The sequence below is a fragment of the Myotis yumanensis genome, unplaced genomic scaffold (genome assembly GCF_028538775.1).
Source record: "Myotis yumanensis isolate MYYU_CA2020_CCGP unplaced genomic scaffold, mMyoYum1.0.hap1 SCAF_2, whole genome shotgun sequence".
NCBI classification, from domain to species: Eukaryota; Metazoa; Chordata; class Mammalia; order Chiroptera; family Vespertilionidae; genus Myotis; species Myotis yumanensis.
This window is the reverse complement of record NW_027223753.1, coordinates 64,601,095-64,620,085: the sequence shown is the minus strand read 5'-3', so window position 1 is coordinate 64,620,085 and position 18,991 is coordinate 64,601,095. Positions and strand designations below refer to the sequence as shown.

The following is an 18,991-nucleotide window of genomic DNA, read 5'->3' as shown; positions in this document are numbered from 1 at the left end:
TAAAATCAATAATGAGCAATACCACACTTAAAATGCTCAGCTGACAGTGTTCTATTTGTGAATATGATGGCATACATCCTTAACATAAATTTTAAGTTGAAGTGTTGGATAAAGTTTTATACTTTTCCAAATAAAATCTGGCTTGCTTGTTCCAGTGTTTATAAACCACAGCAGCTGATTGTAGCACAGATAAAAGAATTTGAGACGTGAAGGCGTCTGGGAGATAACCGCCCTATTTTCTCACTTAACTGAAGAAAACAGAGGCCCAAAGAGTGGCTCTTTGTCTCAGTTAACAATTCCACATATTTAAAATGAGGTGTCTTCCAGTGGTGGTTGCTTTGGTGCTTTTTCAAATCTTCCCTTTAACAAGCAAAAGCAGGGCACTTCCAGGCCAAGCAGAAAATTCTGAATCTATCAACTTTATTTCCCATTCTAGTTGAGTTCAGGTAAGACTTTCCGTAACAAATTCTGCTCCTTCCATAAAACAAAACACTGGGGAGCGGGGGAAGGCGCGGAGTGTTTAAACTGAGAAGCAACAAAGAGACAAAGAGCCGCTCCCAGGCCCCGCCCCTCACTCCCGCCAATAGCAACAGGCGCCGGCGCCCGTTTTCCCGAGTCCGGCCAATGGGCTGCGCCGGCTGCGGGCCCGACGGAAGGGGCGGGGTGGGGCGGGGCGACGGTTGCCAGAGAAGCCAGCGGCTGGTTACTATGTCTGCTTTGGTCCCTCTGCGCCTCAACGGGCACAATCCTACCGCCAGCGGTTCTAGGGGCTCGCCTGCTTCCGCTTAGGTCCCTGCCTTCCTTCCTAGCTTTCACCTGCTGCACTGCCCGCTGCGACCCGCCCCCTCCCAGCCGACCGGGGGCTGGAGAGCACAGGTACTCTGGCTCGGTCTCCCCAACATTCGCGGAGCAACCCTCTGGGACCCCTTTCATAGCGGGGCGGCGGGCTGACGTCACGGTGACGCGATGACGAAGCGGTGGGAGCGCAGGCGCGCTTGTGGGGGAGGGAAGCTTGAGTTTGCAAGGCGGGTGGGCGACTGTTCAGGCTGGGGGTCTGGGGGTCTGGGGCCAAGGGCACTGGTGGTTCCCGGAAGTGGAAGGCCCTCGCGTTCACCCAGGGCTAGACCTCAGCCCCCCCGGGCCCACGCCCTCCGCTCCCCGAGACTGGCTGCCTGTGCTGGGAGAAGGGCCGGGAGGCTCGTCCTAGGAGGGGTGTAGTCCCTGGGACAGTGGAGCGGCCTTCAGAACGAAGCCCTGACCCGGGCGGCGGGGCACGGCGGGATTTCTTCAGGGAACAGCGCTCTTAGCATTGCTGCTGACTTTTAAGCGCCCTTATGACGTAGCAGACCGTACATGCGTAGTAGGCCCTGACCGCTGTGCGTGAGAAATGCTCCTGGAAGCCTCGGACATAATCCCTTCTCCAGGGTCCTATGTTCCACGCACTAGGAAACCCCTCCAGGTGTGTGGCCTTGGGCAGGTGGTGTAAAGGTCCCCGCTGCAGTTTCCTCTGCTGTGGAATGGGGACAGCAGCCCCGCTGGAGTGGCTGTGACACAGGAGATTCAACCAGGGCCAGGTTTCGGGTGCAGGTGCTTAGTAGGTGGTGCTGCTTGTTGACTGAGAAACCAGAGGTGGCTGGTGCTGGGAATCAGGTCTATTGAGGAGACAGTTTCCCTATACCAGTGGTTCTCAACCTTGGCTGCACATTAGATCACCTGGGAATCTTTTTAAAATCCTGATTTCTGGGCCTCATCCTCCGGAAATTCTGTTTCTTTGTTACTAATGTTGTGGCCCCACCCCATAACACACAGAATTTCCGGAGGATGAGGCCCAGAAATCAGGATTTTAAAAAGTTTCCCAGGTGATCTAATGTGCAGCCAAGGTTGAGAACCACTGCCCTATAGCCTCATGCATAGTAAGGCTTCAGGTGGTTTTGAATGAAGTGCTTGGAGTAGTGTGAAGCACTGCTGGGTTCATTGTGGTGAAAGGAACACACCGCAGAGGCCTGTTTGCTTTTAAAATTGGTTTGGTTCCCTTCTGCTTGCAATAAAAATGCCATGGTCATGTTTGTAATTCTTTAACATCTAGGTGTCCATTTTTTCCCCCTCTCTCTTTTGATTTAGCAGTTGACGGGTATTAATGTGGTTTTTGTATCCTTAACACCCAAAGGTATGAGAAAATGGCTTTATTTATATTATTATTAATCATTGTGCTTGGTCTGTACAAATGATGAAACTTAAAAGTCTGGGTATAGCAATGAATTTGACATAACATCTACCCACTGAGCACAATTCTGTTGGAAGTCAATAATTGTTTTCCCCGGGGCCCTGGTTTAGTAGTCAGTTTATGACTACGTTGAAGATGATTTGTAATAGTTCTGCAAAGAATAGGTTTCAAAAACTGTTTTAAAGATAGAGTTGGTTCTATACAGATGATTCAGGCCTGCAAGTAATTTTAGGAATCATTATTGATTGACTTGGGATGATAATTAAAAAAAAAGATGAAAACATTTAAAGGGAAGACTGGGGGGGGGGGAGGGGGAGAGGGGGGGGAAAGCAGCCACAACAGAATGAGCCAACGAGGTCCTAAATAAAACAAACACAAGTGCTTCAACTTAGTTTTGTTCGAACCCCACCACAGCTTTGGCTGGCAAAGGTTAGTCTCATTTTATAAAAGGAAAAAACCAGGCACATTGTGGCTAAGCATTGCCCATGTCAGGTGGCTCACAAGGACACAAAAACTGATGAATCTTGCTCAATATTCTTTCATTTTAATATGCTGCATCTGGGTCATCAAGGAATGGTTAAATTATATTCTGCCCTGTACTCTGTTTGAAAAGGAAGAAATAATACTTTTAAAAGATTTTCTTCAGTCTGGTCTACGTTAATTTTGATACTTAAAGGGATAAGCTATCATTTTCTGAAACGTGGAGCAATTGATTCAGATAGTTATGGGTAAATGAGGTGTTACATTTGATCACTTCTTTCTGTACTGATCTCTTGCAATTCTGGCATTCTAATTCTAATTCCTTTGCTGTTCTTCATGTTTTTTATCACCAGTGGAAACAACTTTTGATTTCTTCAAAAATTTTTATAGAGAAAGAATGTTGAAATTTCATCTCTCTGAGACCCTGATAACCAGTTTCACTGCTTCTGTTCTCCTCCCTTCCATATGCCTAATTCCATTCTCCAAAATACCATTGGACTTGCCTTTTAAAGATGCACTTCTGATCTGTCATTCCCCTGCTTAAACTTATTTGATAGTTTGTTATAACCTTTAGGAAAAAATTCCAGCTCTTGAGTTTGGCATGCGGTTACTGTTTTCAGTGTGTCCAGTCTCATCTTTTGCCACTTGCCCTTGCAGTTCATGTTCCCTCAGGATTCCTTGCTTTTGTTGGTGCTTTACCCTCTACCTGGAATGACTTTTGCTATTCTGTTTTGCCACCCTCAAACTTGTTTGCAGGACTCAGCTGGGTTCCACCTCCTCCGGGAAGTCTCCCAGGATCCTGCCAGTTGGTATTAGGTATCCTCCTACATGCTTTCATGGCATCCCATGAGTTCCCTGTCACAGCCTTTAGCACACTAGAGTTTAGTGGTCTGCTCACTGTCTTCACTCTCTTTAGATTGTATTCTCTGCCTTCCAGGAGCCCAATCTTATTCATCCTTCATTTCCTTGTACAGAACATATTTTATTTTTTAATATGAACAGAATTTATAATTCTAGTGTTATTAATACCTGCCTGGATTAAGGCAAGTTTTTGTTATTTTCTGCTGTATAGAGTCTTATATTTTTTAATATTTTAGTATCTTATGGCTTTGGTTGAAAACTGAGTTCTATCACTTCCTTATTTGTATCTTGGGGAAGCTTTTTAACTTTTCTAAAACTTGTTTTTTTTTCATCTGTAGCTTTTGGATATTAATAGCAACCTAATTAGGATTTATGTGAGATGATGTGTATAAGGTCAGTCAGTGCTCCACTAATAAATGACAGAAGTTGTCCTCATGTTGAAGAAATGGAAAAAGCTTTCTGTTTATCTGGCAAAGGATGCTGACTTTACTTGGTATTAGACAATGTCCTGAACAATTTTTGGCCAGTATTCTAGTGGATAATTGGGTTTTATATGGGGCTCCTTTCTTTTCAAAAGTGTCCCCATTTGAGTCTAAATTATTTGATCACCCTAACATATATTAGATCCTAAACTATGTCCTTCAGTGTGGTAGGTAATTTTTTAGGGCAGAAGATGATGGATATGATATTTGTTACTACAGATTTAGTAGCAAGTTAAAAGAAAACAAAAATATGAGCATTTATGGAGTAGTTAAATTCTAAACTGCATGATTCTCAAATATTATTAAATGTTTAGGATCCTTGATGGTTTGGAGCAATCAGGGATATTTTGGGAAGGAGGAGGGACGGGCCTTCAAGTAATCAGTATTTACAAATCAGTCTCTCCTGATGTCAACTTTTTCCTATATTATCAAATCTGCAACCCTTTTATATTTAAATTCCTTTATTTATTGGACAGAGGAGTTAGGTAATTATTTACAGTCATGTTCCACATAATGAAATTTCAGTCAACATTGGACCCCATACACAATGATGGTCCCATCCTATCTAATAAAAGAGTAATATGTAAATTGACCATCACTCCAACACACAAGATGGCCTGCAGGGGAGGGCAGTTGGGGTGGACCAGGCCTGCAGGGGAGGGCAGTTGGGGGCAACCAGGCTGGCAAAGGAGGGCAGTTAGGGGTGACCAGGGTGGCAGGGGAGGGCAGTTGCGGGCAACCAGGCTGGCAAAGGAGGGCAGTTAGGGGTGCCCAGGGTGGCAGGAGAGGGCAGTTAGGGGTGACTAGTCCAGCAGGGGAGGGCAGTTAGGGGCGGCCAGGCCTGCAGGGGAGGGCAGTTGGGGGTGACCAGGCTGGCAGGGGAGGGCAGTTAGGGGTGACCAGGCCAGCAGGGGAGGGTAGTTAGAGGCAACCAGGTCTGCAGGGGAGAGCAATTAGGGCAATTGGGCCATTAGGGGAGCAGTTAGGTGTCGATCAGGTTGGCAGGGGAGTGGTTAGGGGCAATCAGGCAGGCAGGTGAGTGGTTGGGAGCCAGCAGTCCTGGATTGTGAGAGGGATGTCCGACTGCCCCTTTAGGCCCGATCCCGGGCAGTCGGACATCCCTCGAGGAGTCCCAAATTGGAGAGGGTGCAGGCTGGGCTGAGGGACACCTTCCTCCTCCAGCTCTGCCCCCCGTGCACGAATTTCATGCACCGAGCCTCTAGTAAGATTAAAATGGAGCTGAAAATTTTCTGTCATCTAGTGATGTTATAGCCATCCTAACGTTGGAGCACAACACATTACGTGTTTGTGATGATGATGCCGGTGAAACGAACCTGCTGTGCTGTCAGTCACATAAAAGTATAGCACATACAGTGTTGTACAATACATAATATGTGATAATAAATGACTATGTTACTGGTTTATATATTCACTGTACTACAATTTTTATTGTTATTTTAGAGTGTATTCTTTCTACTTATAAAAAAATTTGCTGTAAAACAGTATGCCATGTTATGCTGGCAGGAACCTCATATATCTATTTACCATGTTTCTTGACTATATCATTTCTCTTGTGTCTGGCATAATCTCATGTTGTTTTGTACAGTAACATGCTATACAAGTTTGTAGCCTAAGAGCAATGGACTATACCAAAAAGCCTAGATGTGTAGTAGGCTATACCATCTAGGTTTGTGAAGTGCACTCTATGATGTTCACAGAACAATAAAATTACCTGACGCATTTCTCAGAATGTATCCCCATCATTGAGTGGTGTATGAAATTCTCTGTATCAGAAAAAAAATTTTTTCTATTTATAGTAGCTTTTACTCATAAGATCAGTTTTCTACTTTGGGTTATTTTTTAATTTTTGCCTATTTTCAAATTTCTTATACGTACATTTTTTTTTCATTATGGAGTCTAAAAAGCCTTACAATTACTTCTCTCGTAAACTTTTGACTAGTGTCTGGAATAGTGAGAGAAAGGAGAAGCTTTCCTATATCTATTTTGTCTTCCTTGCTGAATATTTCATAGTGAATTTTCTGTAGAAGCTTTGTGTGCCTTTGTTTGAAGCCAATGGTAACTAATTTTCCAAGAATTAATGTTTGGCAAAAAAAATCTGCAAGATTAATATGCTTTTTTCATCAGAGAGATTAGTTTTAAATACATATTTGTCTGCATACGGTTAGTTTAGAACAATCTAGGTGCTAAGAAAGGTCTCATGGACTGTGATCTTGCTTTTCTCTGACCATGGCCAGCATCACAGTCCCTGAACAGCCATCCCTCAAATGTTTGTTACTGGCCAAAATGGAACATAGTTTAGTGAGTGTAGCTGGATCAGCATAAACCCATGACCACTCCTGGAAAAAACTTTAAGAACATGCCTTTTTGGTAGAGGACTGGTAAAGTCATTACTGTATAGGAAATTTAATTCTTTAAACATTAAAAATATTTTAAAATTGCTAATCTTTAGGGATTTGATCATTAAGTATATATGCAAAATATGTGTCTTTGTTTAACCACAAACAAGTTGTTCAAAAGTATTATTTATACATTTGTCAATTGGCAGTATATTCTACATAATTGAAATTATTTTCTTTTGAAACATCTGCTTTTCATACAAGAATACATTTGGTCTACTATAATGATAGCATTTTTAATGAAGGTAGGGCTTTTTATGCTAAAGAAAATTACTACATTGTTATTCAGCACACATATGCTTTTGGTTATAGTATTGTCACAACACAAAAATAGTGGAGTGCCTTGGAACCTCTGAACAATTTTTATCCTGGAAAATACTTCTAGATTGTAAGACTGTGATTGTTGATATTTCAGTGGAAATATCTGAGATTTGATTTATATTTTTCATGTTTTGAGGAATCAGTAATGAAGATAACCATTTTAATGTTGGGCTAAAAGTCATTCTAAAGTCCCTATTTTTTTACAATGTTTTAATTTTATTTGTTTACCCTTTAAAATAAAACACAATTACTTTTATAGGTGATGAAGCAGAAAAATGTTGTATGATTTTATCTTGTGATAAAACTTTAAGAAAAATTGTATAAGTAGCTGTCAATAGCCAACAAAACCAAGTAAGAACTCATTAAAAATACAATACCAAACTGAATCTTATAAAATATTTCCTACAAATTGAAGATCCCTAACCCCTCACATTGATTTTAAAAATTTTATTCCAAATATAGGAACCATTTTTCTTTTAATGATCCCCCAAAAGATGAATCAAAGGGTGACTAAGTAAAGTTTTTATTCATCCTATTCATTAATTGCTTTAAGCCTTGAGTCCTCTCCTTCAATTATTGCTTAACTTGTACAAGGCTTATTGGTGCTGAGAATTAAAATATAAATAAGACATTCTTTCTTGAGATTCTAGTGTACAGAGAAGCAAATATTTAAACAAATTAATGACTGAAAGATAAAGTTCCTCTCTGAGTGGAGTAGCTATTGCAGCTGAACAAAGCAGTAAATGATAAAATTCTCTTGATTGCAGTGACTTATCTAGAGCATACTCTTTTTCATCCTTAAGTTGGTTTATTTAATTTCGTGTATGTGTATGTTTTTTAATTCTTCTAAACTATAGATAGCTCAAATATTGTTACTCCCTAATAATGGATGTTGCATGTTGGCAGCATTCAAGTAGATCAGCTTAGACTATCTGTAGGTTTATTCAGCAGTTCCATTTGGACATGAGTTTCTGGTATTTCCAAAATATGAGTATGCTTTTCATTGGTCTGTATCCTAAATATTTGCTTCTCTGATACATATAGAATCTTCACACAAAAGTAGATACATTTTTTACAGACACTTTGGAAGGTTTATGAATTGTTAATAAAATATTGTGAATAACTCTCAACCTGTAATCTTCTATTTACCTTAGGTATTGAAAATTCTTAAACATATGTATTTTATAACACAAATATATAAAAATAAATTACAAAGAGCAAACTATCTCTGAAGAAATGCAGAAAGTCTTAAATATAATATTTGATTTTGTATAAACTGAAGTCAAGACACATTACTATATATTAGAGTTGTGAAAACAGCCTTAATGATTGCTGAAATACTAACACATTACTTAAACTGGAACCATTTTAAAGGAATTAATAAATATTCACATTTAAAAAATGACATCTCCAAGTTTGGGTGAAAAAATTAGATTAGTAAAATTTAGAAGGAATGACATCTCTCTAATCATTATCACCAAAAACTATCCTAGATTGAGCTTGGAAATAGGAGTAAGTGAGTTTAATTTTGAAAGGTCTACTTTGAAAGAAATGACTTACCTTTTTTATGTAGCTATTATTGTCAAATACTTTCAAAAATATGTTAAATTTTACTGGTCTATGCATAATTAATAAACATTTCTTATTGGATGTATCCAATGAAACAGCACTATCATTAACCCATGGTGGTTTTTTTTTATAAATATGTTTTTTATAAATACAAATATGCTCTAAAGATATTTTTTTTGGAGTTTCATTAATGTGTGGTAAACTGTGTAGTATGTAACCCATGTTTTTTATATCCGTTTTCTAGTCTGACTGGATTAAGATATTACAATACTTCAAGAAATCGATTTATAAAAGTTTCTACGTCCTGTGATCATATATAGAAAATAGTGGACCTTTTGGAAACTGTGTATGGATATTGACAATTGTTGAATGGTTGTGCTGTGCAATTTTGATACTATTTTAAATTAGTGTCACAATTAGTAGCAGTTAAAATCCCTATTTGTTGAGTTTTGACTGTGAAATATTTTTTTACACATCTTTAGATTTTTATTATAGGGTAATGACATAAAAAAGAATCTAATGAAATGATAAGTTTAATAACGAAATTATTTCTTAACTTTCAGCTTATGTGGAGAAGTTGTTGTGGAAGCCATCTATAAATTCATTGACCGAATTTATGGAGAAGCCTGCAAATGATGGAAGTCATTCAGAACTGATTTCCCATTTTAAAAGTAGACCAGAAAAAGAACATTTACCACAGCACATCAGTGAAAGTCATCTCAGCTGGTATTCGTAACAATAGGGGATAACTAATTTTCTGATTTCAGTGTTTCATGTTTTGCCTATATTGTAAATTATTTGAATTAAATACAGCATTCTTCCTAGAATATCTTCTTCAAATCTAGTAGTTAACATTTATTTAATCTTATTACAATGTACTCATTTAGCAGAATTTGGCTAGTTTTTTGGAATCTCATTGAATAAAATTAAAAACGAAAACCTTATTTATTAAGAATTTATAAGGTATAAAGTGTTTTAACTTAGGTAAATGAAGATATAAATTCTGAAATACTGGAAATGTAGTTCATGAGCACCAATTTGCTGTCACTTGCTATATTGTTATTCAACAAATACCTGCCATATTTTGCTTTTTTAGGATGAGGCATATACTCATTATTTATATGACATCTTGCTCCCCTAAATGACAATCTTAACATACCATTGTTAGTATGGATGGTATGGTCCAGCTTCTAGTTTAGCTTGTTATAAATGAAAATATTCAGTCATGTGTAATCATTCTTGACTTTCTGCCCATGGTTTTTAATAATGGGCGATTGTCATTCATGGCCAGCATGTTCTTAGGCCCATCACTTTAAGCCATTGGTGCTTAAGAACACAATCTACTTTTTGACACAGTCTCTAAGATGCCATCAAATGCTGATGAGCCATTATATATGTTCCGTAAAGAAAGAGAAAAGCTGCCAATTAAAGATAGGGATTTTATTTATAAATACTGAAAAAGCTCCTTAGTTATACATAGATTTTTATTCCAAATAACTGTGCTTTTATAAAAATGTACGTATAATAAATGAGTTAAGGTATTCTCAAAATTTCTCTGTACTTAAGTCCAACTCTTCTAAGTCACTTTTTGACTCAAGAATTGTCCTTGTTGCCCTAACCAGTTTGGCTCAGTGGATAGAGCATCAGCCTGTGGACTGAAAGGTCTCAGGTTCGATTCCGATCAAGGGCATGTACCTTGGTTGCGGGCACATCCCCAGTGGGAGGTGTGCAGGAGGCAGCTGATCGATGTTTCTAACTCTTTATTCCTCTCCCTTCCTCTCTGTAAAAAAATCAATAAAATATATATTTTAAAAAAAAGAGTTGTTCTTGCTTTTAAGATTATTGGTGATAATGGCATTTTTTAGGAGCATCTCTAACTAAAATAAAATTTCTTGCTGCTAGACTCTAAATTACAATATGCAGCAAGCTTACATTGAAGTCTTGCTTCTGTAATGTTGCTAAACATTCCTTGTTCACCAGCTCCCTCAGCCCTTTTCTATGACCCATCATTCCTAGAGGTTAAAAAAGTGCTGCACCCCATCTCTGGGATATCCGGCAAAGCATTAGACACTTAATCTATAAGCATGAGGCACGTACAGGATAGACAGCTAAAGACTTCCTCCTGAGTGACAAAGATTGTAAAAAGCATCCTGATTTCAGGGTATAACAATGTGACCTCCCCCACCAAAAAAATTTAGACTGATACACAGTAGTGTTTAGGTAAAACATAATGAAGAAGGCAAATACTGTCAGTTTTGTCCTGAATGATAATTATGATAAAGCCAAATGTGAAGGATTTTTAGATATATGGAGAGCTTTAGTTTTTTGTTTTCCACTTGTTTAGATTATTCATTCTCCTCGGGAAATTTTTGTTTGAAGAGTAGTAAGTTTCAAGAAAGGGTTTGGGCATAAGGTCTAGAAAGAGAAATATTTTGGGTTTGAAATAAAGGAGAAGGGAGGGAAGAAAAAAAAGACAAACACTCCCACAAATTGTTTTACAAACCAGAAAAGGGGTGTTGAATAATGATCAAATGGCACAGTGAAAACACTGCTGTTGGTGCTCTTTATGTTTTATATATCTTATCATTTTGAAAGCTGTCTTTCTGTTTATAGTAAATGTAGAAAAATATGGGAGTATTGAAAAGTTCATTACATTTTCAGTGATAATTTACTGTTATACTTTGCAGAGCAATTTATGGAACTGTAATATTTAGGTAAGCTATGTTATATATGCATAAAAATATACCTCATTTATGTGACAGATTTAACTTAAATTTTGTTTGTGCATATCTAATTAGTCTGAAGGAGGACATCCTAAATGAAAAGACTGAGTTGGAAGCAACATTTAAGGAAGCTGAGTTGGCAGCCTATTCTGTAGAATCACTTTTACCATGTAAGGACACCATTGAAGAAATTAGTTTTGAAAATGTGAGTACTTGACTTGTGAACATCTAATAAAATGAAAAGTTAGCATCATATTCAGATTGCACTAACTGAGGTCTCATACCTTAAAGTAGTTATGCTCATATACTGGTATTTGACATTAAAAAAATGCAGGCTTACCAGTGTCCTTTATTCCACAATTCTTTTCCTCAAAGATAGTCTCAGGCATGCACTTGATAAGAGGCTAAGCTAGAAACTGTTTACCTTGGTGCTTGATTCACCTGGAGTTGAATTAGAGAGTCAGCTTTTCTCAAGAGTGACTTTAAAACGAAAATATTCTGAAAGATGAAATATATCTATTTTCTGTAATGTTTTGTAGAATAGAAATCTCTAAAATTTCAGTGCACTAAAGTTTGGGTTAGGGACACAAAATAGATTGTAAACTATTGGTTTTATCAAAATAAATGCCAGAAATATTTTATAGTTTCAGCTCTTATTTTGCTTTCATTTTACTTAATGTACTATGTAATAGAGTCTATTACTCTTAATAAACTTGGCAGTATTTACTATTACTATGTACAAAAGAATGATTTTGTTACTAAGAAAAATGTATTCTTTGATAACAGTAATATATTTTAGAGTGTCTTAATACTATGTCTTAACTATGTATGTGGTTCTTATATTTTGTCGGGCTAATCTTTCTGCATCCAATATGAAGAAGAACTTTTAAACAGAAGGAAATATTAACAAAAGAATTAGATACTTTTAAACATGTGAAACGAACTTTAGAACACCTTCTTAGACAGAATACCAACAAGTAAGGCACGTTAATCACTAATTTAATAGTGATATGTCTCACTTAAGGCTATATTATTTTTCAAACTGTAGAAATTAAAATGTTGGTATATTTGAGATGGAATTTTTGAATTTTTGTTTGAAATGGCAATCATTAAACTAACCCTTTTAATGTTTCATAAATAGTTCTATGTGAGAGCAGCATATTTTTGTAGAAATATATTTTCATTATCTATCTCAAAAACTTTGTTATAATGTTTAATTCATTTCAGCCGATTATAATAACATACTCAGAATTTAAGCTCTGTGTACATTACATTTATGCATTCATGTATTTTTATGGTACCAGTTTTGCTGTGATATAATTCACATTCCATACAATTCACCTAATTAAAATATACAACTCAGTGACTTTTAGTATATTCACAGAATTGTGTAGCTATGACCACAATCAATTTTAGAGCATCTCATCACTACAGAAAGAAACTCATGCCCTTTAGAAGCTCACCTCCCAGCCCTCCTTAGCCTATGATATACGTTCTGTTTCTGTGGATTTGTTGATTCTGGATAGTTCATACAAATGGAATCATTTAATATGTGGTTTTTCATAACTGCCTTCTTTCATTTAATAGTGTTTTCAAGTTTCATCCATGTTGGAGCATGTATCAGTACTTATACCATTTTTATTTATCCATTCCTCAGTTGATGGCCATTTGAGTTGCTTCTACTTTTTGGCTGTCATGAATAAAGCTGCTGTGAACATTCACTTATAAATTGTGTGCACCCAGAGAAATGAAAACGTGTACCAAGCAATTCCACTGTGTGACCTTATAGAGCATATGGAAGGGTTTCATGAAAGTTCATGAACTCTCTGAAATTGTGTATACAGTTTGCATTATAGGTTACAAGCATATGTGCTTGTAGGTGCAAGAAATACACAGCCTTTTCACATTCTCAAGCAGGAACATAATGCTCAAATGGATAAACATTATTCTTTGTTCTCATTTCAGATGTCTACATAGGATTCTGTTACTGATTTACCATAATTAAAAATAATTCTTATTGGTAAAATTAGGTTGTTGATACTTTTTACCTATTTATTAATAGCACTGTGAGCTTCCTCTGCATACAAGATTTTTTAGTGATTTTTATTTCATTGGCTTGTGTTATTTGATCTACTTCTCCACAATCTTTAACTTTACTTTTTACTTTCTAAGACATTATTTAGAGATTAATTTAGTAAATTAATTAATTTAATGAATTGTGGACAAAACATCATTTGGAACACTTAGGCAAAAATTCTTCTGATGTTAACATTTTAAAAAATCTGCACTGTGCATTGTAGTTGTTCATATTAATTTCTTAATTGATGCTTATTCCACTTTCTATTTTTTATATGGAGAAATGTAATTTGTGAACATTGATTATAGCACTTTTTTCACAGATAGGTGACAGTTTATCCAGCATATTAGAGGAGCTAACTGATAATGAAAGTGAAAACACTGTAAGTCTTTTTACACTTGTGTCTATTCCCCTGACATTTTTGTTTGTATGCTGCTCCGCTTTATAAAATTAACTAATGTTCAGTTATGATATTCCTAACTCTAACATTATATTTGCTGAAGGATCTTAAGAAGAAGGTACTTGAAAAGGAGACCTATATCCAAGAACTTTTATGTTTGTTTCAGAATGAAAAGGTAAGCAGATTTTGAGCTTAATTCATTTATTTTCTTAATATTGACTCCTTTCCCTTCTTTCCATCTTGGCTCTCATATCCTCAGAAATAGACACAAAAAGGTTTTTAGATTATTTGGGTATTTTACATAGCAATAGCCTATCTTAATTTTTAAAAGTTTTTTTCTGTTAGATTTTCATGGTGTTCTGTCGGGGTACTTGGCTTAAATCACTGTATGTTAGGAACTGTATATAAATTTGTATTACAGAGCATTTTAGACATACCCTAATTTTACTTAGGAGCATAGATGGGAATTTTTAAAAAGAGATAATTAAATAAAAGGAGGGAGGAGAAAACATCCCAGATAGCTGTGCATAAAATACATATGTAATGGGGTGTGGGTATCATGGTTTATGTAAAGTGTTACTTTACTTTTTATCAGTTTTTTAGTTAATGTTTAAATAACGGTAAAGTTAAAGATTGTGGAGAAGTAGATCAAATAACACATTTTTTCTTCTCTGTTTTAGGAAAATGCTTTGAAAGCTAGCCGTTTTTCACAATCAGTTAAAGTAGTTCATGAACGACTACAGCTCCAAATACATAAAAAGGAAGCAGAAAATGATAAATTAAAAGAATACATAAAGGTTATAAATATTAATCCTTTTTTATAGTTTGTGATTAAATTAATGATCTATAAAGCCTTTCCTTAATTCTGGAATTTGGTGGTTTTGAAAGAATTCAACTTAAGTGTTGCTATGGGAAATGTCTATTTGAGGCAAATCTGAATCTTAAGATTTCTGGGCTGCCTAAAGACTTGCCTTCAAACCCTAATATTAAAATGCTATCTCTTTTTAGTACCACTCTAGGAAGGGTTTGTAGAGCTTGAATTACTTAAAAATCCTTTTCCATTATGTAGTTAATTTATGTTTATTGTGAATTATTTGTAACATTAAAGAGAAAATTGAAATAACTCAAAAACTGAAACAGTTGTTTACATTTTGGTATATAGTATTCCAGTCTTTATTGGGGGGGAGGGGAGCACATCTATGCATACATACATACTCTCACACATATTTAGTAAGCATTCAATAAATGTTTATTATTTTTGTGTTCATTAATGGTAATAACTTTAAAATCGGTTATCCTAGGTTTGGTGTTTAGATAATCAAGTGATCTCCTTGTTATGTAGTTTAGCAGTATAAATGAGAGACATTTTTTTGGTTTAAACTGGATGGTTTAAATATTGTTTAGGAAGCCTCACAGTCACTTGCTATAAGGAGTTGAGGTTGCTATGATACGACTCTAGCTATCTGGATTTGCTGCCATTATTTTTGCCAAAGGAAAATAAGTAGTGTTCTCCTTTTCAGAAGAGAAGTGTACAAACCCCTACTGAGGGTGAGGACTTCTGGGGTAAATTAGTTTGCTTTTGCACTCCTGAATCTTAGCAGACATCTGCAATCTGTGGCACGTGTTTCAAGAGGACACTTGGCGTGTTTCTTTTTTTTCCTTCAATGAGCTTTTGCCCATCAAAGGCACATTAACAGGCTTATAGGGGGTGGAAAACTTTGTCCTCTGTCCCCCTACCTATGCTTTTAAGCACTTTCCCCCATAGATGCCCTGTGTCCTCTGCATCAGTGTCTTGGGGCACTGCCTATCAATTAAGAGTTGCTTTTGCATTGCTCATGATGGTAAATACAAGGGACTACATGTGCTTTAATATCTCAAGTAATCATCTACTATAATTTACCTTACTTACACAATTTTTAATTATGTCCTCAAACAGCAGTGGGGAAGTTTTTGAAATTATTTTCTTCAATTCAAAAATGAACTATTAAGTGATTTTAAGAAGTTAACAGTTACTTTTTATATTCCTGATAATTTGAGGAAAAAATGGAAGGCCAAACTCCTAAGATTTTGCAAGGACAGCCTCCTGTCCAATATTTGAAGTTCAATTTACTTTTTAAAAATTAAACTGTTTATAAATGATTAAAAGAAGTTGCATTTGGTTACTGATTTTTCTACATTCCATTTTCCACACACTTTTGGAATTTAAGGCATTAAGAAGTAATTGCAGGTCAGAATTCATTTCTTTGATTTAGATTTAACAAGTTCTTATTTTAGAGTAACAACTCTAAATGAACTCAGTTTGGCAACATAAATCTCAGGTTATTTTAGTATTGTTGACACAATTCATTATATTGGACCTTTCAAAAATATAAGTTACATTATAATTCTCTGAGAACTACCCCAAAGATTCCTTGAACTCATTTTTTTCTAGATCTTTATTAGAATATTTTCACATTTTGGAAGAGACAGAGAATAATTATCTTTATAATATGCAGTGTTAATAGTTCTTTGGAATTGTGAAAAGGCAAATAGTTGATTTTAAATATGTGTCTATTTATTTGGCAAATGACTGTGAGGGGTTATTTTTTCTGAAACTAAAAATAATTCAATAGTGTCGTTATACTCCTAGTGCTTAAGTGTGGGATTTGATACATCTAGTGAGAAAGTTTTGACTGGAACCTTGTTAAAAGAAAATGTGCTTCACCTTTGGTGTTTTAAAAGGTTAATAGTATAGCAATTATTCATGGTGTGATGATGACATCCTGTGGTCTCATAGAGGAATGACAGCTCTATTTCCTGTGGGGTCTTTGTTTCTTTTAAGTAGACACCCTACTGCCCTTATTTGTCCCCCCCCCCCCCCCCAACTACTTATTAAAACATTCCCTGGGGTTTTTAGTTTAAGATAGATTTTTAAAGACAACTTAAGAATATTTTGCTTCTCCTATCTACCTAGTCACTCTTCAAAGAAATCAAGTCTTTAAATCTTAGTTAAGATCTCAATTTTAGTAGAAGTTATAAAGCAATTAGTTATTGGTCATAGAGTTAAGTAGTAAAGCCCCATTTTCTACTGTGACTTCTTTGCTTTTTAAAAAATTAAAATGATTGTCTCATTGAGACTAAATTCTTTTCAGTACTACACAACTTTCTGAAAATATATAAAAGCATTAAAATCTTAAGTCTTTAAATTCTTAGATACTTAGTACTCAAATACTTTAAATACAAACTCTTAAAATAATTTTGGGGAAAAAACATGAGAGTAGTCACACTAAATCATATTCATCATTAACCCAGCCTAGTAGCCTCTCTCCTTATGTTGTCAAGAGATATGTCAAGAAAACAGTCATGCTATTTAATACCATCAAACTCAATAGACTGAAACATGCCTTCAGACGTCTCTTTACCCTCATTCTTCAGAACTGGTAGTCATTCCTTTATGTAACCTCATTCAGTCTTAGAAGAATAACTTCCACTACTACTCATTGGGTAAAGCAGTACTTTTATTGTCCTTGATGAACTCTTTTAAGTGTCAAGGCATGCCCCTTAATTCTACTAAATTAAAGTTTGGTAAATACCTGTATGTTTATCTCATCCATACCCTTCATGATCTATAGATTTTGATCATATTTTTGGTGAACTACCAATTCCTTTGAGCTTTGTATACCTATTATTTGAGTTGTCTCTAGCTCAACTATTACTCTTTTTTTTAATTCAAGATAACGGATGCTATGTGTAATAGTCTAGATGTGAAGTTCTAGTTAATCACAACAGTTTCAAGGAAGTTAGTGTTTGTACTATAATCAGCAATATTATTATCCATAGTGAGAGTAGCATTTGTTTTATGTAGAGTATGTATTTTAAATTTGCATTCTATAACTGGTTAGAGATAAACACTGGTGAAATCATCTATCTTCACTGTTTTGTTTTTTATTAATCGTGTGATGAATCCTTTAATAATCTCATGTGGAAGATTATTTACATACTATTGCAATGTTTACATAAACATTGGAGTTCTAAAAGTTTAATTGTTGCTAATATTTTTTTAGAGCTTAGAGACCAAGATAGCCCAATGGAACTTGCAATTGAAAAAGAATAAGCATGAGACAGCAGCAATGAAAGAATCAAGTAGGCAAAAAGCTATGGCCCTGAAAAAGGCATCTAAAATATACAAACAAAGGCTTGAACATTTTACTGGAGACATTGAAAACCTCACTTCCCAGATTAGAAACCAGGTTAGTATATAGATTCTTACTGAACTATTTTATGTACTTAGTTTATGCAGTTAATGTCATGATGCTTACTATAATAATTTTATTCTTCTCTTAAGGTTACTGATACTAGAAAAACTCTACTCATAGTTTTTTGCTGTAGTCTTTCTCTTGAAAGATTACATAAAATGTCAAATTTACATATGGAACTATATCAGCATTTCCTTGGGAACTTAAAGGCTATGTTAAGTGTGTCCCAAAGCTTCTATGGCCAACTAAGGGTAACATTTCATACATATTTCCCTTTGGAAACTTACAGTGCACATTAGCATATTAGAGGCCCTGAGAAGACTTCAGTAAGAGTGAAGCAGTGGAATGAAGGGTATTGAACTCAGAATTTCCCACCACTTATTTAACCGCAGAACTCTTCTTTTACCCACAAAACAACTCTTGGAACTGCTTCTGAGGAACACCAGTTTGGGAAATGCTGATTTATGTTATTTGACCATATGTCTTTATTCAGTAATTCATTTAAACTCTGTAATGCATTTAAAACCATTCTCTGACGTAAACACACCATGTGAAAGTTATCTTTGCATGTAGTACAAAGTTGCAAATGTACTCAGTGCTTTGTTGTTTTTAACAAATTATTATATTTACTCAGATACCAATTAATAAAATATTTACTTTTTAATGTCTCATTGGTGTCCCACCTCTTAGAACCTTATGTTAAGACTTATAGAATTGTTAGAGGTTTTTCGAAATGAAAACAGACTTGCACAAACACTTAGGTAAACAAAACAACATTTTATAAACTCAAGTATTAACATTTTAAGACTAATAGTTAACCTACCTACAGTCAGAAGACTTTAACTAGTTAAAAGAGTTGAAGACTAGGTTCAAAATCTAGATGATTGTAGACCTAGTTAAAAGCCTGAAAATATTCTTGAGTGATAAAAATCAAACCAATGAATTCATTAACATTCTTGGGATTTCCTATTTAAAAAGCATCATATCACCCAGACCCCAGATAATAGTATAGGAAAGCTCCTCTGCTTGTTAACCTTGTGACTTTGGGTAAGGTACTTAATCTCTCTAGTCTTTACTTTTCTTATCTATAAAATAGGGAATAATAATTCTGCCTGTCATATGATTATAGGGAGGAAAACAATGAGAAAATATATGTCAAAACACAGTGTATGGCCATACTGTAATTTGCAATATTAGCCTCC

General features: G+C 35.6%; 1 protein-coding gene across 4 annotated transcripts in view; it reads left to right on the top strand.

Moving 5' to 3' along the window:
- The first annotated feature begins 692 nt into the window (after positions 1-692).
- The window catches only part of ODF2L (outer dense fiber of sperm tails 2 like), a 38,949-nt gene continuing 20,650 nt past the window's right edge, over positions 693-18,991 (top strand). For 3 of the 4 annotated variants that reach the window (XM_070403400.1, XM_070403399.1, XM_070403397.1), the window contains exons 1-7: positions 693-876; positions 8,918-9,080; positions 11,153-11,282; positions 13,477-13,536; positions 13,658-13,729; positions 14,235-14,351; positions 17,598-17,783. In XM_070403400.1, coding sequence (XP_070259501.1) covers positions 8,971-9,080; positions 11,153-11,282; positions 13,477-13,536; positions 13,658-13,729; positions 14,235-14,351; positions 17,598-17,783 — 675 coding nt within the window. In that variant the 5' untranslated portion in view covers positions 693-876; positions 8,918-8,970. Of the gene's footprint in view, positions 877-1,425; positions 1,460-8,917; positions 9,081-11,152; positions 11,283-13,476; positions 13,537-13,657; positions 13,730-14,234; positions 14,352-17,597; positions 17,784-18,991 lie in introns of those variants that run through there. The other variant, XM_070403398.1, reaches the window with a different exon arrangement.